This window comes from Thunnus maccoyii, chromosome 7 (assembly GCF_910596095.1).
Source record: "Thunnus maccoyii chromosome 7, fThuMac1.1, whole genome shotgun sequence".
Classification (NCBI taxonomy): Eukaryota; Metazoa; Chordata; class Actinopteri; order Scombriformes; family Scombridae; genus Thunnus; species Thunnus maccoyii.
This window is the reverse complement of record NC_056539.1, coordinates 21,972,323-21,998,301: the sequence shown is the minus strand read 5'-3', so window position 1 is coordinate 21,998,301 and position 25,979 is coordinate 21,972,323. Positions and strand designations below refer to the sequence as shown.

Below are 25,979 nucleotides of genomic sequence, written 5' to 3'. Positions count from 1 at the left end.
GGAGTCTCTCTCTGACTGCCTAATGAGCAGAAGTCCATTATTCACTGGAGTTTTAGCTGTTTAGGTCACTCTTGAGAAAAATACCTGGATCTTGAGTTTGCGAAAAGCTCAACTATGTTCAAAAACCACTGTAAATTAATTTAAGTTAAGAAGATAGCTACCTCCAACTGTATCTGACACAGCCAACCGTTACAGTGTAGGGCTGCAACTAAGGATTATTTTCATTGTTGATGAATCTGCCAATTGCTTCCTCTATTTGGTCTATAAAGCGTCAGAAATTAGTGAAAAATGACCATTAAAAGTCCAAGATGAAATCTTCAATGTCTCATTTTGTCCAACAAACAGTCCAAAACCCAAATATTCAGTTTACTATCATGTATGACAAAGAAATGCATCAAATCATCACATTTGAGAAGTTGAAAATGGCAAATTTTTTGTCTTTTTTCCTTAAAAACAAAAAACAAAAAAAACAACTAAAATGATTAATCAGTTATCAAAATAGTTGCAGATTAATTTTCTGTTGATTAATCGTTGCAGCTCTGTTACAGTGATATTTAGCTGTTTCAGCTTGTGGGGGAAACAGTTTTAACTGCAACAGAGCTTCTGCTCTGTTATACTTTGATACCTTAAGTTTGATGAAGCCTACAAGGTTCACATTTACTTACAAAATATGATGCTGGTGCAATATCTAAATCTTTTACTTTTCTTTTTTTTGAAAAAAATTACCATAAATGTGTGACTGAAAATAGTCCTTAAGTTTTAAAAATGTTCAGTCTCTCTGCCTGCAGCATACAAACAAATAAGCACATTTATATCATGAGAAGAGACAATATGTTCAGTACCCCATAATGCATTTATTTTTTCCCCAACATTTAAAAATAGCATTTACTAAACATAAGCAGACACGACTGTGCATAGCTGCACCTCTGTACAACATTTTGTACATTGACACCATAAATAAAAATCTATAAACATCGGTTAAGTAAAAATTCTGTTCAAGATCCATTAAAGACACACAAAAATAATAATTGTACAAGTTTTACAAAGTAACCTCCCCTTTCTCCAGTCATTAAACATTTACATCCCATTTGAAAGCTTTACAGCAGAGAGCCGATGTCCAAATCCAGAGCTTTCTAAATTCAGTTCTCCCAGTTAGCTCAAAAACAAGCAGCCAGCAGGACACTGAAACAGAAAATCTGAATGAAATTCATCGACTGCCACATCAAAGCCTCCATCCTGTGGTGCATCAGCAACAAAAAGGTTACACGCTTTGCTTTTGGCAACAAGAGGAAAGAACAAAACAGATATGAAGAAATATGAGTCAATGCACTCTGACAATCCAAACCAACAGGGAAGGAAGATAATTTTTTATCCACCAGCTTCACCTGCAGAATCCAAACATCCATCCATGGAAATATTAGATTTCAGTGAAATGAGTACAAACTCTGAAATGCAGATTGCATCCTCTTGACATGAAATATGTGGAGAATAGTCATCTTTGTTAGTTCTGATCTGGCTGTTATCTGTCATTCAGCTGTTAAGATGTTTTAATTTTCAAATAAACTCACAGCCTGATAAACACTTGAAAAGAAAAGTTAGAGGTATGTTACATCTGGAGGTGCACGATATGTCACATTTCATGATTTATTGCACTGACTTGATATGCAGATGAAGTGCCATTTAGTCACAACAGGTTATTTTATATTAAGATATGTTGATTCAGTTTTAATTAGAAGTTAACTGTTTGTAAAAGCATTTATGATGCTGATTGATATGAAGGCAACAGTGCGACAACATTTTAAAAGATTTTAACAACACGACCTGCTGTAGAAGTTTAATGATGTTTTTAGATGTTTAATATAAATCAGGACACATAAGGAAGTGTTTTTTAGAGATCTGCATCTTCATTTAACAGTAGTAGGAACTAGAGGAATAATACAGAGTAACAGTGAACAATATCCATGTTTCTGGCCAAGTGTCAAATGATTTTCACTTGTCTTTTGGCTGTTCTGTTCTTCACCAACCATCTGCTAGATGCTCCACTCTGTTTATCACCCGCTCAGGAAATTTGTCTGCCGTTTAGTGTTGGCTGGTATCTGTGAGTTTATCAGAGCTTTTTTTTGTTGGAAACTGCTGCTGGTAGGAGTTGATGAGCAGTGAAACTGAAATATACAGTAAAATAAAAACAAAAACAGTGTTGGGTGATAATTCTTCAGTGATTTCAACACTTTGAGCAACCGTCACAGAGTTATTTCACTCCATATTAATGCCAAAGACATTAACACAGCTTCGAATTTCATGACAGTTAAAAAACTTATTCTTATTTACTGATGCGTATAATTTTTAATCATTTCTAACATTTTTTCTGAGAGATTTGGATTCAACTCTTGCATTTTTGAGGCTGTAGTTTGCAAGGTTGTATCGGATTGAACTGTTATCATATTTTAAGGTGTTACAGATATTTATGCTCTTCCATATAAGTTAATAAAAAAGCCAAAACTTCAGAAACACCTTTCAACTTAATCCGGTCCATCATCACCACCACAAAGCACAGCCTCAAACTATACAACAGAGCTGTGTGAACAAACTTCAAGAGCCGTCTGAACAGAAAAATGGAAATAAGGTGGCGGTTGTTAGAGGGCTCTAACATATGTTTATATTTTTCTGGCCACTCAGTGTAAACCAATCATCTTTTTGTTAACACAACGTCATGTTTGGTTAGTTACCAATGTGGTGGTGAATTTCCTCCCTGCTGGTTCCCAGGGTCCTACAATCTATGTCAGCTACAGACAATCTCAGCTCCACAAACTCAAAGTGGAGCGATCAGATAATTGATACTAGTTTAACTCTGGGAAGCCCAGAATGCACCTATCCTTTTGGGATTTTTCCTCCAGACTAAAGAGTGTGACAGTTTTCTAAATTTGTCAGAAAAGGCAAAAAATAGAAGACTTTAAAATAAATCCATATTCTTTAGAATACAACCGAAATATCTCGGCACATACCTCAGGGACAAATGAAAAAACAAACTCTCAGGCTAAAAAAAGAAAGAAGTTTTCAGACACAAATAAAGAAGAAAACAAAATGAGCAGAGTGGAAATACACTGATTTCAGATACAAAAAAAAGAAACTTGAACCGTATTCTATATTGCTGCAGTTAGATGCTCAGTGTGCAATAAAGATGCTGTAGCAGAAACTCTCTGCAAGGAAAAAATAAGATGTTTCATTCATTAAAAAGCTCTTTAAGCAGTTAAAAAAAGGCTTTTAAATCAATAAATTATTATCAATTACCAATTTTGCTGACACAACAATCAATAATGATAATCAAGCCTTGTCCATCTGAAATTACAGTTCAATCTTTAATTGCACGAATCAAAACTCTGATTTCATGCAGGTCTCATTTTGATTCAAGTCTGTTCGGTGATCGTTCAACACCAACGTTACAAAAACAGTCACCTGACAGACAGTCAACAGTCTCACACATGTAGTTGTTTCATGATGTGCAAATCTTATGAGGGCCTCTGTTTTGGGAAAAAAAAACAAAACAACCCATCAACATGAGAGCAGCTCTGGTTCAGGCTCACAAATCGCCTGACAGCTGAGAGAATATCTCACTCTGCCTGAGAAGCTTCGCAGATCAATAAATACCAATAATCAATTTTAAAAATGGATGCATTGTTTCAAATTGATTCTTCAAATCCAAACTATGACAACAAAATAATAAATTTTAACATCTCTATCACATTTTACATAGTTAGACTCTCTAAGAGAAGATTCAACAAAGAGCATCCGTATCGTTTGCAAGCTGTTGTCGTGCATTTTACAAGGATGCTTTGTTTTGGTGCATCTAATTTTAAACTAACTTTTTACATTTAAACCTCACGATAACAAATGGTTGACATGTTTGTTACCTTGTGGGGAAAAGGGCAGATGTGTCAGTAGGTCATTGACCGTTCTGGATAACAGAACTCGTCTCGCTTTTAGTTTTAACTGACGTTTTAAAAAAGGTCTCTTCGGAAAATCAGGTTTTCAACGGTGGCAGTTAAAAACACTTACTGGTAACAAGTTCGACTGATCTGCATGTGCAACAGGTTTACAAGCATCAGTTTCACAATGAATGGATTTTTTAAATTTGGGGATTTTTCTTCACCCGGCACTTCATAAAGTTACTGGTGACTTTACACATTTTATTTCTCCTCACATCCCGACAGGTGCCTGATGAAGAAAAATGGCAATTCTACACATGAACTGCCTAAAACCAAAATGTTCAGGCCTTCCACTAAACTTTGTCTGTTACTAAATGTAACACGACAGACTTTCGGTGCAAGTTAGAGTTTACAGTAAATAATTACAGCTGACATCCTTTCCTCTGAAAATGAACAATATAAACCAAACAGTTTATGGCTGGTTGCAAAAACAAAAGTCAAACATTTCCAGAAAGTGAGTTTCACTCTGTTGCAACATCTGAAAATGACTGATATGATTTTGTTTTCTGTCAGGCCATCCCATACAGTCAGTACCAAAGTAATAAATAATGACACTGAGCGAAGCTGTCAGTAAGTGAAATACAGACATGGAGGAGCATGGGAGAGGTCATGTCACTGGCCCTTTCATGACGGACTTGTCTCATTCTTCCTATCCAGAACTAACAGCACTTGCCTTCAGTCTCATGATTGGAGCGGGGCTTTGAAGATCCGCTGCTGGGAGGGCGGCTACACACAGAAATGTCTATGACAGCTACCCAGAGCGAGGAGACCCCTCTTTTAGACCACATACTGGTGGTTGCCACTGTAGTTTGACGTGTAGGCCTGTCGGCTGTACTGGAAGTGGTCAGTCAGCACGTTGTTCCAGTTGTGCTGCTGCTCTGAGCCGTGGGAGAAAGGCACTGATCCGTTGGCCTGGAGCTTCTCCAGTGCCGGGTTATCAAAGGACATCAGGTCCTGCTTGCTGCTCGGCAGCAGCTTCTTCTCCTTGTTAGCGTCATACTTGGCCTGTTGGCAGAGAAGGGCAAATGGATTTTAAATGATTGAGTGTCTCAGCAGTTGGTCCCCTGGCACTGCGCTGCAGCTGCACACTGATCCTAAATAGTCCGAGTGTAACTTAACTTTACTATTTACATTTAAGTCAAAGGCAAATAGCCACAAGTTGGAGGGAGAGAGACTGAAATGAAAAGATGCTTTTATACAGAACGCCAAGCTGTGTACAGTTCAGGAAGACAAACAACCACTGGAGTGTAAATGAGGCAAAAGACTGGTAGAGAATATAAAGACTCAATGCATGTATGGAGAACATTGGCTGTGTTTTCTGTATTAATAGTGGCAACTGCAGGATGATTTGACCCATAAATCAGAGCGATATTATCTGCTGATATTAGCTTGTCACATTTACATTGGTGTTGAATATTTGCTGGCTGAAAATCCTTGTCTGACACTTGACAAAAGAGTTTTATTTGTATATTAACTGTAGAGTACTTCATCATTTCTGCTTTACATTCTGTCCCAAACATTTCCCTGTGACTCCCTCCCTTCATTTGCTCCTCCTTTCTCCTCTTTCCTTCCCTCCATCCCTGCCTGAAACATACAGGCTGACTCACCTTGTTGTAGAGGAAGACCCCAACTATCGCCGTCATCATACCCAGCACATTTGTGGGGCTGACCGGGTTGCGCAGCATCAGCAGCGAGATACTAATAACCATGATCCTCTTGGTGGCGTTGGCGACGGCGTAGCTGAGGGGGCTGACGAGGTTGAGCACGCTGAAGGCGATGACGTTCTGGGCGAAGTTGCAGAAGCCGCTGATGAGCAGGAGGACAAATGTACCGGTCCATTCTGAAATGTCTGACTGCGAAGGATCACAGTAAGGTCAGATCACGTTCACGGTCATAAAACGAGTCGCATTCTGCTGAACTGTTGGTACAAATGTCAGAACATATTGAAGAGCTGTTACTGCGACTCACCAAGTCTCCATTCACAAGAAACACAGAGAGGTCCACCAGAACCCAGGTGGGCAGCATGAAGATCACAGCATTGAAGCCCAGGATGTTGAGCAGCCTCAGGTGATGGATCCGTGTGTCACGCAACACCTTTCAAAGAAAAAGAAGATCTATTAAAAAAAAAAAAAAAAAAAAGGCACTAGCCGAGGAGATAATGATGTGTAGTCTTGGGTCTCATTTTTGGAACGAAGCACTTCCTGAACATGATGAAATCAAATCAATAACAGAACATGTTTTAAAAAATATCACAGAACTTTGTACAAAAAAGCAATTATTTTGGCAGGTTTTTTACAAATTTGACAATTGTTAAAATGTAAAAAAAAAAAAAAATCAAGTTGCAATGATTAAAAGTGATGATGCTATGAGTGCAAAACTGGCAATGCCATTCACAACCTGAGAGGTAAAAAAAAAAGCAAATCTGAGTGAAGCTACGTGCATGATTTGCATGAAAGAAGCAGTTAGAGAAATACTTCAAATTTTTTCCATTTCCTTTTGTTGTTTTCTAGAAAGTATGATTTGTTGAATAACTGGGTTTAAATTGTCTTAAATAACATTTGTGAAAAGGCTCACTGAGTGAAATGTAGCCACCATCTTGTGGCAAGAAACTGCATAGCAGTGACCTACTAAATTCAGGACTCAAAAATAGCTTCCAGCACTGTATACAGCAGCAACATTTTGGAAAGGTTTACAAAGGTATCTTGCTCACATGTCACATGAATGTAATTAAGACATGTAATTGTCCACTCAGAAAAGCCACTCAAATGAATGTATTGGTAGTAAAAAATAAGATAAGTCAGATGGTGACTTATGCTGGGATCATGTGGGACATACCAGCGTGAGGATGATTTACCTTTTTGGAGAAGATGTTCTGCAGAGAGAAGCAGAGCGTGGCGGCCAGAGCACTGATTAGGCCTGAAACATCAAAGGACAGCTCAGTCACTGTGGCCAGCAGCACTCCGCCAATGATAGGGATGAGCGATATGTACACCTGCGACAAGGACCACACAGAGATGGGAGCAAAATCAGCAGAAACAAATGCAAACAGTACTTCAGTAATTTAAAATCCAGGTCAGTGAAGAACTAAAATGTAATTTGCTGCTTCAGGCACAGTTTCCCAATCTGCAGTCAAGGACCCAGTTAGCAGGCTCCAGACAAAGTCGTTATATTAAATGTAGAGCTGCAATCATTAGTTGATTGACAGAAGGATAATCAGCAATTATTTTGATAATTGATTCATCGTTTCAGTCATTTTTCAAGCAAAGCTGCCAAACATTCCCTCGTTTCAGCTTCTCATTTGTAGGATTTACTGCTTTTCTCTGATTTATGGGACAATAAACTGTTGGTCAAAACAAGTCATTTGAAGATGCCAGTTTGGGCTTTGGGAAATTGTGATGGGCATTTTTCAATATTTTTTAAATATTTTATAGACCAAATATTAATCAAAAAATAATTGGCAGGTTAATTGAGAATGTAAATAATCATTAGTTGGTGCCCTACTAAAATAAGTCATAATACATGAAGCCACCTAATATTTGTGCAGTGATATCAACACCAATAATTTAAAAAAAAAGTCAGTATCACAGTGATTTTGACCTACTAACAGAGTAGTAAAGTAGTTGTTATTTCAGGCTACAATTCAAATTTTGCATAAAAAATGTCAAGTGACATTTCAAACCCTTCTCTGAAAAAATCCAAACCGCAGCCACATTTCAAACCCCCAAAAGAAAAATGAAAGCCTAAAAGAAACAGCTTTGTAAAACATCTGCAGTTAAATGCAAGAATGTGCAGCAGTAACACTATTAATCTGTCCAAACACTGTTTAGATCAAACAGTATTTTCACTTGCAAGGAAAACTTGGATCTGTCTTCCAGTTGTGTGTCAGTGGAGCCAACTTGTTGAACCACATGCTGAAACTATTTTAACATCTACAGCAAGATTTGTGTGCCTGTTGCAAATGCTGGATCATGAGAAATGATAAAAGACCTGCAGTAGTTATGAAACCCACTTGTGCACCCACTCACTCACCCACTCTTCCTCCTCTCAGCCAACTTTCTCAGCATGAAGCTGAGAAAGCACACGGCACTGAGCACTTATTAGCTGCTTCCACCAACTTACTGCCATCAAACGATCAAACCGCCCACAGCTTAATTGTCCAAGTAAGTAGTTAGAACAGTCAAAACAACAGGCTGGGAGCTTGTTTTAGCCAGAAATTGGCCTCAAACTCAAAATAAAAACATGTATTTATTGTTTTACAGGCTGGAAATACAGACTCTACTGGCTGGAGCTGAACACTAAAAGTGTGGACTGGCCCTTTAAACAAACTGGCTTTCAATGTTTGGCTCTTAATGTTTTCATTGATGATTAAACAGTTTGAACAGGATGTATAATGAGGAAGCAGAACAGCTTCCCCGTAGTTCCCATAACCCTAGCTCCATAATCAGGTTGAAAAGTTAACAAAATTATCTTCTGTCTACACACCAAGACGAGCGTTACATTAAATAAGTCCCCATCTTCTTATAAAACAAGTACACTACTGAGAAGTGGCTGTTTAACCCTGAACATTAAGGGAGGCCTTGTCTATTTTGGCAGAGGCCTAGATTTCTGTCCCATTTCAGGTGTCCCCACTTTAAAAATTCATCCTAAAAGGCTTTCTGCACTCAAAAAAAGGAAAAGATGGAGACTGCACCACTCAGTCATATGCACTCAGGTCTTCAACATACAAATCTGAGCTGTATTATTTTAATAAAGTACTTATGCATTATATTAGCTGCTCTCATGTGTTTTATACAACTTAAGATTTCTCTGTAGGGTCCAGTGCAGCCTGTTGCTCCTCAAAAAGGATCTGCACACTCACACTAACACGTCATCAACACCTACGTCCCCTGTCTGAACACTGAACTGTCAACTGAAAGGTAAACATGACAAGCTGATGTTAAGACTCTGTAGTCTCCTTACTAACCTCATACTTAGCCAAGCTTGACTGTAAACTGTTGCTACAAATGTCACAGAAAATTAGTTAAGAACTTGGGATGCCCCTTCAAGTTTTTCCTGATTCTTTAATACCAACTAGACGCAGATATTATACTACATTATAATCAGTAAAGCCAATATGATTAACAGTTTAACAGCTGAATAAAGTAGCTGCGCATGAAGAAAATATAGTCTAGTTTCATTTAGTACATGAATAGGTTCTGTCTGATAAAACGCTGACAAACCTGACGGTGAATTTCATCCCACGATATACTTAATTACTTGACTGATTCAACTTGATTTACCAGTCTATCTAGTGTGAATTCCTCCCACAGCGTTTCCTTGTGCTTATGGGTTTATAATTACGCACACAATTTGTGCGCCTAACTGGTAATTTGTCCTCCCCCTCAGCTTCCTCTTGTTCTCGTATAACTCTGCCTGCCTCCTTGGTTTTGATAATGCTCAGTCACCTGTCTGAAGCCTCTGCACCACCTGCACACGCATTAAATTATACATCTTATAATATCAAAAGTAGTGAGTTAATTTAGGGATTTACCAGGTGAATGTGGCCGACCAGTGGGAATAAAAGCTGGTTTCCCCTCCTTGACCTCCACTCCCCCCCCCCGCCCCCCCACAGAGTGTCTGATCGACTCCGGACAAAAGCCCCCGCAGATGGCCGTAACATGAGATGCAGTACAGTCGCACAGTGTGCCACATCACCACTGCGGAGTCTCAAATGCTGAGTAACAGACTGAAACAGAGCGGGCCTTGTGCCTTGTTTGCTGTGTCGAACCTACTCACCTTTGTGGTTTGCTTCTCCCTCATGATAATTCTGGATAACAACACAACCCATATTGGCATTGTGGCTTTGACTGAGAAAAAAAACAGATAGAAAAGCGACTCTGTTAGTTTGGAGAGTATAACAATCACTCTGTTTCATTGACAAACATGCAATTATGTGCATCAGTAACAGGTAGAGAACAGGTACTTTTAATGCTCCTGCGTCAGATACAGACCCACGCCTCTGTCAAACACTTAACTCCTGTCATTCAGGGATTCATATGGTTCAATAGTGTTGCGTCATTTAAACTCTTTACACACTGTAACTTTATCTATGGTGTGGTAACGGTGTGTGTCACCAACACTCAATAGTGTTTCCACCCTAGTTACGAAACAAGTAAATCACTGATCAACGCATATTTTCTTACTGGTAGTTTAAAAAGAAAACATTAAGTGACAAAACCAGATCCAGTTCTGATGGAAACTCTTATCCTCAAGGACAGAAGTCTTTACAGACAGCAAAGACTTTGAAACTAAAACGATTTTATTGACATGACAGCTGTGGCTCCCAAACGAGACCCAAAGGGTATTTGAAATAGTTTGGGGGGAGGTTTCATCTGAAGTTAGTGGTATTTGAAGACAATCTATTAGAGCAAGGAGGACTATGAATGAAATATTCATAGCTTTTAGATGCTTATTTGCTGGATACACACAATTAAAACTGATGCAATAAGTATGAAGGTTCTGTTTTTTTGTTGAAACTGTTGCTCGTAGAGAGTTGCTTCGACTTTATGGTCATTTTAGAGACTGTAGTCGGTTTTATGTTGAACTTAATTGCATTATAATAAGGGTTGTTTTTACTATTTTGCCCTATCCCACTTATATCAAATGAGCATAGATTTAATGAGAAACAACTCTCAGTATAAGGCAGTACAGACCACAGCCTCCAAAACAACCATAAAATTGAATCAACACCTTTCTTAAACAAAAACTGAACATTATAACCTTAACAGAGGTTTGTTTTTTAGCTAGTTGTACCTAATAATCTGCAAACTGAGGGTACAGTTTTCATACTGTTCAAACTAACTAGCATTGAATGGCTAAACAAGTACTGATGGGATTGATCTAGTTAACTAGCTTTAGGTATTGACATGGCAGCTAAGGCTCCAAAAACTAGGTCCAAAGACCATATTTTACATGATTTACTGGAGGTCTTTAAATATGAAGTTAAGACAGAATATTAGACGTTAGGGTGACTATTGTATTCAGTTTCATTACATATTCAGCCTAGCAAAAACTAACGCAGGCAACTTCCATGATGGTTATAATGTTCAGCTGTCATTTAAACTGTTGCAGGTACGTGTTGATTTAACTCTGTTTACTTTTACTGAATGGTATACTGAATCGTGGTTTCTATTGAATTGTGTTGGGAGTGATTGTAATATTTTGTCCATCCCATTCATATCAGTGTATATATCATTTATATCACTACAAACTATTCTCCAAAACTAGAAGCTTCATGAAAGGTGTGATTTATCGCAGGGCTGTTAGTAAGAATCTATTAGTTTAAGTTCTGTTCACTGAAAGAAACGGCAATTAAGAGTCAGTAAAACAGAAATTAAACTATTCCTAACTCATTAAGACATGATCTAAACTTAAAGACTCTGCTGGTCTACGGACCTGGTTATATGGAGCCACAGCTGCCATGTAAATCAAATCTGAAAGTCCTTGTTTTACTTTAGTATGTAGTTTCTTTCTTAGTGGACGGATGACAGTTTTACCACTTAATTATAGAAATAGGTAAATTTGACATGAGCAGCAGATCTCGTGTAGAGACATGCAGCCAGTTTGCCTTATTGAATTAACAGGTAACTTAATATTATTTTCACGTGGGGTTTCATAGAGGGAGAAAAATCAAATACACGAGGAGCTGTGATCCAATTTTTACCTGGTAGTCTGAGATCAAAGTTAAAAAAGCTCACTGCATTAAAGGACAAATTTCAATCTGCACGTCCAAAATTGAAAAACTCTTTCAGCTTGCATTTCAAATAACACCCCTGTAGGAATAAAACTTTACATCAAGGGACAGGTTCACAATTTTTAAAGTCTGTCTTAAAACAGCAGTCAGGTGTCTATATTAACACTGAAAGGTCTTCCTCACTGTAGTCATTCCTCTTGTTCATGCTGACTGTTAAAAGATCCCCTTCAAATGGGCTTTTAATGTAAGTGATGGGGATCAAAATCCACAGTGTGTCCACACAGTCATTTTATGCAAAAATGCATTTAAAAGTTTATCTGAAGTTTATATGAGGCTTCAGCAGTCCGAGTTAGTCATATTAAGTGGATATCTGCCACATTTACAGTCTTTTTAGCATCAAATTCCCTCTTTGTATTTCCTCAGACAGTTATTCCCTGTTGAACTGCAGTGGAAGTATAGTAACAAAAAGAGGGACTCTAAACAGACTGTAACGTTGAAAGATACCTACTTGATTTGACTAATTTAGCTGATAGCTGAAGCTTCACATTAGCTTCAGATAAACTTTTAAATACATTTTTGCACAGAAGGAGGACTGTGCATTATGAAGGGATCTTCTAATGGTCAGTATGAACAGGAGGAACGATTACAGCAAGAAAAAACCTGTTTCAACGTCCATTTGGATACCTGACTGTTGTTTTAAGGCAGACTTGAAAACTGAAAATTTTTTGAATCCGTCCTTTAACAGGTTCAGGAATGGACCCTCCCCCCTGACGTAGTATATGAGCGTTAATTAAGTTGGCTTGCTAGCTAACAGCAGCCAGTTACTTCTTATTTCAGGGAAGTCCAAAGCTGTTTCATTTAAAGTTAGAAGCCACATGTTAAGCTAATTAATCTCATGAAAGCCTGTTTGTTCACGACTTACAACGCACTGACTAAAACAGAGGCCCTCGTGCTAGTTAAACGTCGGTGTCGCCGAGTTGTTCAGCGTTAGCCGAGCCAAGCTAACATCAGCTGATATTACGGACACATCAGCAAGTTAGCAGTCGGTCCAGGTGGCCGCACAACACCAAAATAAAGAACATAAACCCGCCGTACTCACCGGTATGCGCGTAGGAAACCGGCACCTTCCATATGCTGAAGTGAGCCGACACAGATGCAAAGTATTTCCCGAAGGCTAAAGGCAGGACGTACCATCGGTAGTACCTGTTCGGTAGCTCTGTTTTGGGGACTCCCCATGCCCGCAGCAACGGCGGGAGGAAGACGACGATTGAAATAATGTGGAAAAGAGAGACCGTGACCGGGTACGGGAATCCATTGAGGATTATTTTGTTGACGATGTTGCCCCCCGAGCTGACCGTGTACCAGAACACGCACAGTATAGCTATCCGGAACCCTTCCCTGACCTGGGTCCGCTCCACCGCAGCCATCTTCCAGCGCGGAGTGACGAGTCACCGGCGGAGTGTCTGCTGCTGCTGCACCGGGGAGGACAGCCGTTAATCAGCGGCAGCGCAACACTCTGCTTCCGGCCTTCAAAATAAGAGACAGCCCCAGACCTACGATGATGATGATGATGATTGTTTTTTATTATTGTTCTTCTTCTTCTTATTGTTGTTGTATGTTTGTTTAATTATTGTTTTGTATAGATTATTTTATTATTATTACTATTATTTATTTATTTAGCTTGACTACATTTTCTATTTTTTACACCTACAATAAAGACATACAAAGTAAAACAAACCAAACAGGAAGCAAAACAAAAACAAAGCATACAAAAAAGATATAAATAGGCTATAGTTCATTAGTTCAGCATGCTGTCATACATAAACTTCATTCTTAAATCAGTTTTTCAGAAAATACAAAGGTGGTGGGGTAACAGTCTCCACATGGTGCACAAAGCAAAACTGAAATCTCTCAAGCTGCCTGGTCATGGAAAAGCTGACATATACTGCAAAAGGACATGGACATTTGAGTGATTCATATACATTGAAAGAAGACAAAGATTCACAATTCTTGCAGTTTTTTTATTAACACATAACATGTCCACTTAAAGGACTAAGTAGCAAATATGTTCTCTTCTGCATTCAACTGAACACAAAAGGCTAATTTCTGTACATTCACTAAGGCTCTGTCTTTAGGGAAAACACAGGTTTCCATAAGGCAAACAATATCTAAAAGGAATGATATTAAGTACTTTATCCAGCATGTCAATTTATATTTCAGTTCTTCCTGACAGTACAAAGATGCAACCTAGTAGCATGATCTGCTCTGCCATCTTAAATTCATATTTTTACAACCTAAATACACAGTAAAAAGAAAAGGCAAGTATAAAATAAAATTAGTTCACATTATCAAAATGTGTCATTTTGGAGAGTTTTCCTGTGTAAGGTAGGTTGGTGTATCAGCAGGGAAAGTTTGGAATGTCGCCACTGCATCACTGATTTAGTCTGAACAGAGAAAAATGGTTTAGTGTAGTCAGAACATGTATGTAAATCTTAAAATTAATATGTAAATGTGAATAAATATCATACATGACAGCCAACCCTCTCGTAGCCCTATACAAGCTTCACTTTCTCTCATCTCAAACTGCACAGTCACATCCGGCAGTTTAATGTCACTTTATTTAAACAGAACTCAAACCTCACAACACAAGAAAAAAAAAAAATCTACTGTTTTAAAACTGATTTGTTTGTTAATATTTCTGCTAAAAGTCATGTATGAGGCAGTCGTGCAATATTAGAACAGCGGCTCTAAGAGAGGGAGCGATAGACGTTTTTCACAGCACATTTAAAAGATAGGTTCACTTTTTTCCCCCCAAGTCTGTCTTGAAACAATCCTCACGTGCCCAAATTTACCATGAAACCGTTTTTATTCCCAGTTATCATCCATAATGTCCATACTGGCCATGAAGTGCCACTTTTCTAACATGCTTCCAATGGAAGAGACCAATGAGGTGAGTGTTCCCAATTTACAGTGTTTTTAGTACAAAATGTAATTGTGTTTCTATCCCTCTACCAAACCTCAGCAAATAAAAAACCGTCCACGGGGACACAATCGTGATCGCAAGGGATTTCTTGACGGCCAGTATGGACAGGAGGAACAATTACAGCTACCAAAAACTCTTATATAAACATGTAGGCATGTGAGTATTGTATTAAGACAGACTTGGAAAAAACTGTGAACCTACCCTTTAATAGAATAGTGATGAGGATAGCTCCAAAAGGATAGCTGCTTAACTTCAACTGCTTCTATTACCTTTTTATGGATTTCAGCATGGCGATACATGACCTCATCATGAAATGTTTCTGTTGGATGTCTGCTCTGATTATGTAGCTTACTACTCTATTGAAAGATGATACAAGTTAATAGAGTCATAGTCTTTGACTGAAATCTTAAAGAATGTGTGAAAATTCAATATAGTCACATTCCACGAGGCATGTGCTTATCGATAAGCGAGATAACATAAGATTACAAATGTGGCTGTGCAGTGTGGTGTGATGTTCTCTCCCATACAAAGGATGGCAGGTATTGGAGCTGGTCTTTTGTCTGCCTGGAAAACTCAACTGTTCACTTACTGAGCATCGCCAACTTAATGGGCAGATAAATGCATAGCCTTTCCCCTTCACGCTGTCCTCACACAAGGTTCAAAAACTCATAAAAAAACACTGATTACACCCTCTGTCCATACCCACGCATTGATTCCATTTTCAACAATAGTGCAAAACAGCAGTTTACACTTTGATGAAGTGTCTTCATAAACCCAGAGTTGTGCCGCTGCACACTGAAGGAAACTTACACCTTCCCATTCAGAAACGAGACCACAGTTTCAATCCAGACAGACGTACGGCAGTATGTTCAACCTGCTCTCGTCTCCATGAGGGTCTAAGGAGATGCACTGCGTCCAGTTGTACCAATTACCCTTTGTGTCATAGCAACCGTTAACCCCAGACCAGTGCTCTGTGTGTAATCTGTTCAGGTCTTCGTTGTTGACCTCTCTTTTAACCCCTGGTAAATCCCTGGCTGGGGGTTCTGATACCAACACGTGTGTTTTCTTGTCTTCTTTACTTCGGTGTTCATCTTTTTTCAAGTACTCTGTCATGAAAAAGTGTGCACCAGGAGTGTTGGCGCCTGATGATGTCAGCACGTTGCTTTGCTGGCTAAGGTATGACTGGATGATTTCGCTCCTCGACAGCTCTTTCCAGTCCGTCTGCTGGAAGGGACTGGGAGGAACCTGTGGATTCTGCTTCGCCTGTTCTGTCCACTGGGGCTCAGGTCTGTGGTCCAGCCTGACCTCTTCCTCCTGGGAAGACTCCTTATGAAAGGAGGATTTGATCTGCCCCGTTACAGGGTTAAATGTCAGTCTCCTGTCTTTTAACCTGACAGGTTTAGTGCCGTCATCTACAGTCTGTCTGTCTAAATTTACCACATAGTCCTTAGGCCTGTATTTCTGTCTTTTCCTTTTATCTGTATTGCTAAAAACACCATCATCTTCCAAACTGACCCCATCACTGCAGGAGGAGGCATTTGAGTTGTGAAGAGGTGCATTAGGAGGCCTGCTTTGAGAGTCCAAATCTGCAGACCATGAACCGTCAGTGTGCAAACCCTGAACACAAACATTTAAAGGCTGAGAGGAAGGCCCTAGCCCAGAGGTGTCCACAGACCCAGGTCTCACGGTGGGGCTAGAAATACTCTGTGCTTGTGGTGCAGTGTGTTTGACGACCGCTTCCTGCTTTGGGGTTTGAGGACTGTGCAGGGAATGGCGAGGGCTTCTGGGTCGATACTGCCCCCCAGAGGCAGCTTGCTCCAGTCTGGCTTGCTGCTGCAGAACTGATTTTTTCAACAAAGAAGTGCTAGATGGCTTGCTGTATCCCGGGGCACTTGGATGAGGTTTTACAGCGTTGACAGGGATTTTATTCGGCCTGTCATTGTCCAGAGGCTCAGATATCTCCTTGTCTAAAGGCTGATGTGCACACGTATCTGTACAAATGTCAGAGCTACCGCCAATTCCATTGGTTGGCAGCGGTTTGGAATTTTGTATTTTATCATTAAGAGTTGTTTTGGTTATCTTGGCTGGTAAGAGCTGTCCCTCCTTCTGGTCGCCTTTACGTTTCCTGTTGCTCTGTTTCTCCACCTTAGGGGAGTAACAGTTGTTGAAGTCATTTCTGTTCTTCAGCTCTGGACCCGTTTTACCTGATGGTGCCGTGGCAGCTGGAGCGGAGATGCAAGGATGAGCACCACCGTTGGAAGACCATGATGTACCGGTGTGGCCTCTGGACAATACCTCACTCTTCCCCGGCTCAATTAACTTCTGCCAGTTTCGCAGGAGCTTCTTGGCCCTTTTTGCTAGGTCCTCATTCTTGGTTTTCTTCCGCACATCGTTGATGAGTTTGCCAAGACGGGTTTCCTTTAAGGAGATAAGATGGTTGTGATTTAACCTCTCAAAAGCTGGATTCAACTGCAATTTATTTGGTTTATTTGGTATTGTATGTCTTACTGTAACCTACCTCCAGTGCCTCTTTGGTGATAGGATATTTCTCCAAAAAAGAGATCACCTCCATAACTACCACCATGTTGCATATCTGCTGAAAAGACACACAGATTTATACATCACAATCCTGAGACCTCATACTGCTGTCAGTACATTTGCTTGTATGTAGATGTTGTGTGCATATTAGGCTCATGGGATTTTGACTCACAAATCACATTTTTCAAATAAGGACGGGCAATTAAAAAAAGGTCAAAGCAAAATTTGAATAGACTTTCAGATGTGCACCTGCAGTGTACACCAGGAAACGGTGTACTCATACTGGTTTCAGGACCAATATGACAAACTGAGACTACATGCAAATTTTATTCCACTAGAACACCAAGTGACATCTTGAAAGAAAGACAGGAGATACATGCTGTCCATAGCTGTGCATTAACTTTGATCTGGGCCTATAACCACTTCTACTCTAACTGTGTTTGGGCGATATGATGATAAATACTTCAATGATGATGATAGTTGAAGTTTGTAAAACAGTGGTAGCACTGGACCATTGTAGGCAATACCATGTAGACTGCTTTAAGGCCACAATGTGTATTTAAAAAAGATTTCTGCATGAACATGATAAGGTACCTTGTCACAAGGAAATAAGGCGGCTGAGTCATTGGCCTCTTTTAAATCTAAGCTCAAAACATTTATCGGTCAGCCTTCCCTGATTTTACTTGATGCTTGTTTATTCTGTTTTTTTTATTTTTTATTTTTATTGTCAGACAGGATATTTTATATTGTTCCTTTAACTCTTTTACTCTTGTGTGTTCTTACCTGCGATTCTATGTGAAGCACTTTGTAACTTTGCTTTGAATAGGTGCTATATAAATAAAGATATTATCATTGATTTGTAGCTGCATTGGTCCAAAACAGAAACTTGTGTAGTTATTTTATTTACCCAACTGTTTTAAACTTGATTTTCTGAGAACTTTATGATATATATCAATTTTGTGAAATAAAATTACAAATACATTATAATCCCCTACTCTAATGCCTGCTAGGTGTTAGTCTTTAAGATCAGGTTTCTGCAGAAGATATCTAGAGGGAACACATCAGCTGGTTAAGTTATGAGCTTAAAGCTTTGAACACAACAGTATATAATATATTGCAAATTTCATATTGTACTATTCTCAAAGTTACCATGACAAAGCGTAAGTTAACAAAGCTTATCAGATTGTTATAGCAGTTTTCAGTCAATGGAAATACACATGGTACAGCCAAACTGCCCAGCATCCTGCAGAAGTTTAACATTATGACATTATAGTATCAAACCTTTGGGGATGCTGTCAAATTTGGTTGTAACATGATTACTGTCAGTCATTGGAAAACTGCAATAATGATCCCAAGCCAATCTAACCAGCTTGATTAACTCGAGTTTAGAGATGTTGTTTTCATCAATGAGAAGACTAAACCTTCACTAATGAATGTGTCTGTCACTTAAAGTCCCCCTCCACTCAAAAATGTTTTTCTTCCTCTTGTTTTCTACAATTAAATGTTTGAGCTCGACTGTGTAGAATGATGTATGTGCAGCGTTTTATACTTGAAGGCTGTTTTCACATTCATCTGCTGACAGTGAAAAGTTTCTCTCTGCTCATTGAAAAACTCAGTTTAAGTGTCTACAAGCATGGTTTGTGACATCACAATAGTTTTTGAAGCCAATGCTGGTCCAATATTCAACTTACACAAATGTGATGTGGAAAATTGAAGCCTTCAGTGCACAAACACTGAGAAGGGACTTTACAGTGAAGGAGGCGACATCTTGCGTCTAGCTGTTAAACTTTTGAAATGAAATATTTTTGCATATTCATACTTTTTGGATTTTTAATGAAAGAGAGTCAATGTCATTTTAAGGCTTTTTAACTGGGAAAATGAATACTTTTCTGTGGAAAGAACATATTAGACACAAATTATTATTCAATGCAGATTAATTTTCATATGTGTTATATATATGTCTATAGGGGATCTTTTAAGGCCACTTATCTCCAGATTTCCACTTCCCGCCTGTTAGCTCAGTGTTGCATAACTACGGCCCTGAATCACTTTGCATTTTAAGTGTTAAGTGGGCAAAAATAATCCAACTTTGCTACATCAGCAGCGACCTCCAGCAGCCAGCTAGCCAGGCTCCGGTGTTACACCACATTTCGTGACCCATCAAATTCTGTGACCTGCAGTGTCGGAAGAAGTAGTCAGATCCTTTACTTACATAAAAGTATCAACACCACAATGTAAAAAATACTTCATTACTTCAGCATTTAAAATCCAACTTTAAGTACAACTGTGAAAGTACTTATACTTTAGTACTTCAAGTAAATTTAGTGGGTAACAATTCTATGCTTAAGTAGGATTTAAAATGTAGGCCTTTTACTTGTAATTAAGTATTTTAAGTAAATTAAGCTGGTAATACTTCTATACTTTAACTTAAGTGTGATTTTAAATGCAGGAATTTTACTTGTAATGAAGTATTTTAAATAAATTTACCAGGTAATACTTCTATACTTTTACTTGAGTATGATTTTAGATGCAGGATTTTTACTTGTAATGAAGTATATTAACACTGTGGTATTGATACTTTCACTTAACTAAAAGATCTGAGTAGTACTTCTTCCAACCTTGCAGGTCCCAGACTCTAATGGGTCACTAAACACGGTGTAACACCAGAGCCCGGCTAGCTGTTCCCGGCTGTAGCACCTCAGGAATGCCTGGCATCAGTGACTTTCGCTAACTAGTGATATTAGCGAGCTAATTAGCAAGCAAACAACATCTAGCCGTACACTGACTGCCATTACTTTGTCAGCCCTCCGTGGCGACCTGCAGCCGGCTCGGCCTCATTGTCTGCCTTTCTTCGCTCTTTGGAAAACTGGCGGATTTTCACTCACATTGCTCTGGCCGTCGATGGCCTGCAGCAGCCGGTCTCTCATCACCTGCGGAGTGGCTGTGGCCGCTGTCATCGCCTGGCGGTGTCGCGGGTCAGGACGGACTCGGACAGCAGAAACCCTCCGGAGAGGCGGCGGTGAGAAACCTGCCGACACTCACAGGCCCGACGGAAGCTCCTCTGTGGGAGCGAGCATCATGTCTCCTGATGCTTTTTATCTTTGTTTTTCAGCTCGCCGCCGTCACGTATTTGACAATTCAGGCGACGAGAAACAACAGAAAACCCCCCTCTCCTGGAAGCGGCCACCCCTCCTCGGCTGGTAGCCTCCTCCTCCTCCTCCTCCTCCTCCTCGTCCTTCTCATCGGGCTTTTTGTCGAGAGCTCGTGAAAAGCATGATGGGAGTTACGTAAGCAAGCGTCAACATCACTACGCTCTGGTTTTGTCCCTCCTATCGCCTCCTGTGCTGTATTGTTATGTGGAAGATGTATAAATTAGACAATAGCATGAACTGTATATTGAAGGATAGTCGTATTTTATTCTAAACTACAGGACAAGTTTACATTTTTTTTAAAACAATAGTCAGGTGCCCAAATGAACATTGAAAGATGTTTTTCTTGCTATAATCATTCCTCCTGTTCATACTGACCATTAGAAGATCCCTTCATAATGCACTCACAGTGTAAGTGATGGGGGCCAAAATCCAGTCTTCCTTTTTAGTTTATCTGAAGCTAATATGAAGTTTCAGTCATCCAAATGAGTCAAATCAAGTAGATATCTTTCAGTGTCAGTCTATTTAGTGCCAAAGTCCCTCTTTTTGTTACTATACTTCCACTGCAGCTCAACAGGAAAACACAAAGAGGGAATTTAATGCTGAAAAGACTAAATGTGGCAGATATCCACTTGATAAGACTAACTAAGACTGCTGAAGCCTCATATAAGCTTCAGATAAACTTTTAAATGCATTTTTGCTCAAAATGATGAATGCGTGGACACACTATGGATTTTGGCCCCCATCACTTACATTGGAAGCTCATTTGAAGGAGATCTTTTAATAGTCAGTATGAACAGGAGGAATGATTACAGCAAGGAAAAACCTATTTCAGTGTTAATATGGGCACCTGACAGTGAACCTGTCCTTTAATGTAAAGTTTTATTCCTCCAGAGGTTCAAAAATGATATGTGATGTGTTATTTGAAATGCAAGCTGAAACAGTTTTTCATTTATTTTGGACATGCAGATCAAAATTTGGAAAGACATCGTAGTAAAAGACAGTATGCTAAACTTTAAACAAACTGCAAAAAGCAGTAGGGCACAAACTATATAATTTAGTATGTGGTTTGGAATTAGGACACAGTTAATTAACCTTTTGTCATTATTAAGAGTTTGGATAATCTCATCATGGACTTTGTCATTTAGCAGATTCTTATACAACGGCAGCGGTCAAATCCAACCCAGTAATGCACACTTGACAGATGGTAATGACCATTTTCATTGAATTAAAGACACAGGATAAGAAAAATGTACTTTTATTGAATGTTAAGAATAAGGACACATTTACATAATAGTGCATATACATTTACTTACAGCACATGTGCCCCAGAATAAAGGAAAATGGCTTTTTTTTTAATCTGAGAGGCTGCATTAAAATACTCTTGTATTGACACACATGAGAGCATAACAGCTATTGAGTAAATTTGGAGATGTTTGTTCCATTTATCCAACTTAAATCCAGCTGAGCTCTGATGGCCTTGCAGGTAAAAAGAGTAAAAAAGATGTTTCAGCCTGTCACAAAACTAACAGCAAGATGATTTTGGTAAATCAGAAGTTCACCACCAATTTTGATTATTATGATAGTAGCAGTATGTGAGGTTTTAGGACAGAGCAGGACCGTTAAATGATGACAGACGGGTAACATTTACCATCCTGTTAGCGAAGTCTGCCCGTCATTTTCAACCCTGCCATTTCTGACATGGTGGAGAAAACCGCCCATGTCCTGTAATGAAACACAAGGGCACGAGACAGCACAAGTGACGGCATAGTTACAGCCTCAACGAAAAGATAAAACATAAAAAAACTTCTATGAGTTGATCTTACAAACATGTAGGACAAAATAAATACAGCGGTTCATAAATTCCTGTACAGCCAGAAGTAGGTGAGAAAGATAATGGAGCACGATTACAGTTAAAGGGGGCAAAGGAACAGCGAAGTCCTGTCAAGGAGAAGTATAGAGCATCCATCTTCATAAGTAACCTTTCCAGTGGGAGTCCAGCCACAGCCAACGTCAATCATGACCCAAATAATCTGTGAAGATTGGAGATATTTAGACAGTTAGACAAGCAACAAGTTCACCTCTTGTTTCTAGGAGTTTGCAAAAAGGTAAATGTATGAAATCAGTAAGTGCAGTAGAATTAAATTGTCCACACAGTCATTTTGAGCAAAACTGCATTTGAAAGTTGATCTGAAGCTTATATGAGGCTTCAACAGTCTGAGTTAGTCATATCAAGTTCATATCTGCCACATTTAAGGTCTGTACCATTGAAAGATATGTACTTAATTAGACTAATATTGACAGCTGAAGCTTCATATTAGCATCAAATAAACTTTTAAATACATTTTTGCACAGAAGGAGGCGTGTATATTTTGACCTCCATCATTTACACTGTAAGTGCATTATGAAAGGATCTTCTAATGTCATTATGAACAGGAGGAATGTGTCAGTGTTCATTTGGGCAACTGACTGTTGTTTTAAGACAGACTTGATAAAATGTGAACCTGTCCTAACAGAGTTACTCACAGTATCATGCAGAACATGATGAAGATGTTCCACAGCGCGATGAAGATCCGAAAGTATCGCAGGCTGAGCAGAAACTCTCTGATGTTGTCACCTAAAAGACAAACTCTGATCAGGACTACACACACCTGGCACACACACTTTTTCTTAATATCATTTTTCATTTATCTCTCTCTCACACACCTGTTGTTGGCCCTCTGGACTCATCTCCAAATCCCTGGGACTCCTTTCTTTTCCTGCAAAACATCCACAGTTAACCTCCTACTGCTGAAATGACATCCATGTCTGATTATCTTTGAAGACTGATAGTGTCCCAGTGTTTGAGTGGAGTGCATTTGTCTCTAAATCCATTTTTAACATCCAACAGCATGTTTTAATCAATTGCTTTTAAAGCACTTTGAATTGCATTTGATTTGTTTGAAAGGTGCTATATACAGTAAGTAAAGTTTGATTGATTGATTGATTGATTGATTGATTGATTAAGGATTTGTCTCAGTATGTATTATTTTAAATGAGAGAAAACAGCTGTTCTGGATGATGATAATAATGTGGTTTATTAGCTATGAATTCATAAAAGGTTGGCAATATTGTGCTAAAGTATTAACCTCCTGTACGGCTGCCGGGCGATATAGACAAAATCAAATATCACAATATTTTTGTCCAAATACCTCGATAGTGATATTGCGACAGTATTGTAGAGATGACTTGGTTTGGATTGGTGCTTTCACAAAACATTACCACCATGAGATTTTTGATAAATAATCATCAGTAATGTAGATATAATGACTAAGTTGTTAAAGGCAAATAACTTTACTGTAATGCAGCCTTTAAAACCAGAAAAAAGACACTTATGCCATATCACAATGTTACGATATCCAAAATCTAAAATGATATCTAGTCTCATATCGTGATACTGAGATAATATCAGTATATTGCCCAGTCCTACCCTCCTGTATGTCTGTCTCAGGTTTTTATTTTGTTTGTTTGTTTGTTTTTTCCCTCTTCTCTGTCTTAGATTTAGATGTGTGCTCACACGCCGGTGTTATATAATATATATTGTTTGTATACGTTCTTTGACCCCAACTTGGAATGCATATACGTTAAGCTGTTGTTAATAAAGTATTAAAAAACAAAACAAAACAAAACAGACAAACAAAAAACCCTCCTACTGATCAATATGTTTTATAGCTCTGATAAGTTTACAGCAGTGTTGATTAATTACTGAGACTGTAACGTGAATACTCACAGCTTGAAATTCAGCACAGCTCCCGCGTTCACCAGTAAGGTCCTGAAGACACACAAACAGTTTGTTGACAGGTGAGAAGTTTTAAGTTATTATGTTATTTACCTGCTGAGCTGGCGTTAGCACCGAGCTAGTTAGCTTCATAGCCCGCTGTCTAAACAACAACACAGAGCACAATAACACACCCAGACAACATCTTAGTTAGATAAAAAATGTGCCCACAAGTGAAATCTGTCAAAAAAATTAGAAAAATTACCCGAATATCAACAGATCTCCGATCATCTTGTCCACATCACATCACAGAAAACGCCTCACTTCCGTGTTCGCAAACGCAACCAGGAATGTGACCAATAGGATTTCAGCACCTGGAGGAGGGGCTATCGGGCTTTAGGACCCTGAGTTCTGCTTGTCAGGCTGCTCACCAACCTTCACCTCATATCACCTTCTTATAACACATCCATAGTCTTCACCAAGCAAACTGTTATGTTGTTTTCTATTCGATTTATTTATAGATTAATGGTCAGCTCGGTTAATGGGAAGGTATGAAGCCAGAACAGTGACAGAAAGTTGAAAATGAAAACCACTGTCACTGAAAAAACACTAAAAAGTGTGACTGAGAAAAAAAAAAAAAATCAGAAGATAGGCATTGAAAAATACATCAGAATTAAAAAAAAAATATCAAAATGAAATAAGATAATGAGATTGTGAGTGTGTGATCAAAAAAATGAAATATGAAGTATTTTACATTCATATTTTATAAAAATTAGATTTTTTCTTAATGCCCATTTTTATTGGTCAGTGCCAATACAACTTTTTTCTATATAAGTGTCTCAAAGCCACTGTTTCTTTCTTTTCTTTTTTCTTTCTATTTTCCTTTTTTTTTTCTATGCCAAAACTTAAAGGAACTGTTCTGTCTCCCCAGAAGGATATATATTTAAACGTTATTTAGAACAATACATGTGCAATTTCTTGTAGGAATATTGATTATGCATTCCTCAAAAAAATAGAAGCAGATCCAAAACAACAGCAAGCCTACACTGACAATATACAAAAATAGATTGATAAATAAATAAAAATAAAAACTAAAATAATAAATACATATAAAATAATAAAGTACATATACATGATAAGAAAAAAAAATCTTTACATTCCAGCAGTCAACGTATCAAGTTTCAATCATATTTCAATACATAACTAAACATTGTACCATAAATAATTTATACATTGAAACCCCATCAACAAATCACACAGATGACCCATGTAGTGGCAAAGATAACTAAATGAATACATAAAAACATACAGTCTTAACATAACTCATTTATAAACCAAGTTAGTGAGGGTTTCTGATTTTTCCATTTACATGAATAAATGTGATATTTACCTGTAATTATGAAGATATTGACCATATCTGACATTTCTTTGGAGAGATTATTGGAAGGAGATGAAATTTGTATGACTATGAAGTTTTACCTGAAAGATCAATATCAGGGAAAAATCTTGAACCACAGACTTCACACCTGAGCAGCAGCACCAGCAGGTAAATCATCCATATTTCAGACCTGCATTTTTAAAATGAGCATCACCTGCAGACATAAAGAGCAAAGAGGAGCAGCAGTTTCAGAACTCAGAACTGCAGATGTAGAAAACAGCTGCTGTTTTTGGCTGCTTTTTAATTATGGTTTATAATTTATAAGTTATAAATTATAGCTTCTATCTCCAATAGATATATTATGTTATAGCCTAATATAAGCAGCCAAAAACAGCAGCTGTTTCCTACATTTGCAGGTCTGAGTTCTGAAACTGCTGCTGCTATTTGCTGTTCATCCCT

General features: G+C 38.5%; 3 protein-coding genes across 5 annotated transcripts; all 3 read right to left on the bottom strand.

The window, feature by feature from the left end:
* Positions 1 to 834: 834 nt before the first annotated feature.
* Positions 835 to 13,302, bottom strand: slc35e1 (solute carrier family 35 member E1). 2 transcript variants are annotated; one of them, XM_042416616.1, is made up of 6 exons: positions 12,815 to 13,302; positions 9,759 to 9,829; positions 6,838 to 6,975; positions 5,952 to 6,077; positions 5,591 to 5,836; positions 835 to 4,988 (listed from the first exon to the last, which is right to left on the bottom strand). In XM_042416616.1, the coding sequence occupies exons 1-6, from the start codon at positions 13,140 to 13,142 to the stop codon at positions 4,761 to 4,763; spliced, it is 1,137 nt and encodes a 378-aa protein (XP_042272550.1). In that variant the 5' UTR covers positions 13,143 to 13,302; the 3' UTR covers positions 835 to 4,760. The 2 variants fall into 2 exon arrangements, with proteins under 2 accessions (XP_042272550.1, XP_042272551.1); XM_042416617.1 differs by having other exon boundaries at positions 13,119 to 13,299.
* Positions 13,303 to 13,715: 413 nt separating this feature from the next.
* On the bottom strand, positions 13,716 to 20,442 carry LOC121900831 (mediator of RNA polymerase II transcription subunit 26-like). 2 transcript variants are annotated; one of them, XM_042417387.1, is made up of 3 exons: positions 20,122 to 20,442; positions 17,217 to 17,294; positions 13,716 to 17,116 (listed from the first exon to the last, which is right to left on the bottom strand). In XM_042417387.1, the coding sequence occupies exons 1-3, from the start codon at positions 20,191 to 20,193 to the stop codon at positions 15,539 to 15,541; spliced, it is 1,728 nt and encodes a 575-aa protein (XP_042273321.1). In that variant the 5' UTR covers positions 20,194 to 20,442; the 3' UTR covers positions 13,716 to 15,538. The 2 variants fall into 2 exon arrangements, with proteins under 2 accessions (XP_042273321.1, XP_042273322.1); XM_042417388.1 differs by having other exon boundaries at positions 17,217 to 17,291; positions 20,122 to 20,440.
* A 1,185-nt stretch (positions 20,443 to 21,627) lies between these two features.
* smim7 (small integral membrane protein 7) lies at positions 21,628 to 24,517 on the bottom strand. Its single transcript, XM_042417389.1, has 5 exons — positions 24,408 to 24,517; positions 24,155 to 24,196; positions 23,092 to 23,144; positions 22,912 to 23,002; positions 21,628 to 22,418 (listed from the first exon to the last, which is right to left on the bottom strand). The coding sequence occupies exons 1-5, from the start codon at positions 24,431 to 24,433 to the stop codon at positions 22,403 to 22,405; spliced, it is 228 nt and encodes a 75-aa protein (XP_042273323.1). The 5' UTR covers positions 24,434 to 24,517; the 3' UTR covers positions 21,628 to 22,402.
* Positions 24,518 to 25,979: the final 1,462 nt, after the last annotated feature.

Bases quoted from the DNA above. Each gene is read 5' to 3' on its own strand.
- slc35e1 (XM_042416616.1), bottom strand. From the start codon at position 13,142: ATGGCTGCGGTGGAGCGGACCCAGGTCAGGGAAGGGTTCCGGATAGCT. The intron at 9,830-12,814 runs GTGAGTACGGCG...TTTTTTTCTCAG, and splicing joins GGTTTCCTACGCGCATACCG to TCAAAGCCACAATGCCAATA. The intron at 4,989-5,590 runs GTGAGTCAGCCT...CTCTGCCAACAG, and splicing joins GGGTCTTCCTCTACAACAAG to GCCAAGTATGACGCTAACAA.
- LOC121900831 (XM_042417387.1), bottom strand. From the start codon at position 20,193: ATGACAGCGGCCACAGCCACTCCGCAGGTGATGAGAGACCGGCTGCTG. The intron at 17,295-20,121 runs GTGAGTGAAAAT...GTGTCTTTTCAG, and splicing joins CCATCGACGGCCAGAGCAAT to CAGATATGCAACATGGTGGT. The intron at 17,117-17,216 runs GTAGGTTACAGT...ATCTCCTTAAAG, and splicing joins TCACCAAAGAGGCACTGGAG to GAAACCCGTCTTGGCAAACT.
- smim7 (XM_042417389.1), bottom strand. From the start codon at position 24,433: ATGATCGGAGATCTGTTGATATTCGG. The intron at 23,145-24,154 runs GTGAGTATTCAC...GATGTTTTGCAG, and splicing joins GCTGTGCTGAATTTCAAGCT to GAAAAGAAAGGAGTCCCAGG. The intron at 23,003-23,091 runs GTGTGTGAGAGA...TTTGTCTTTTAG, and splicing joins GTCCAGAGGGCCAACAACAG to GTGACAACATCAGAGAGTTT.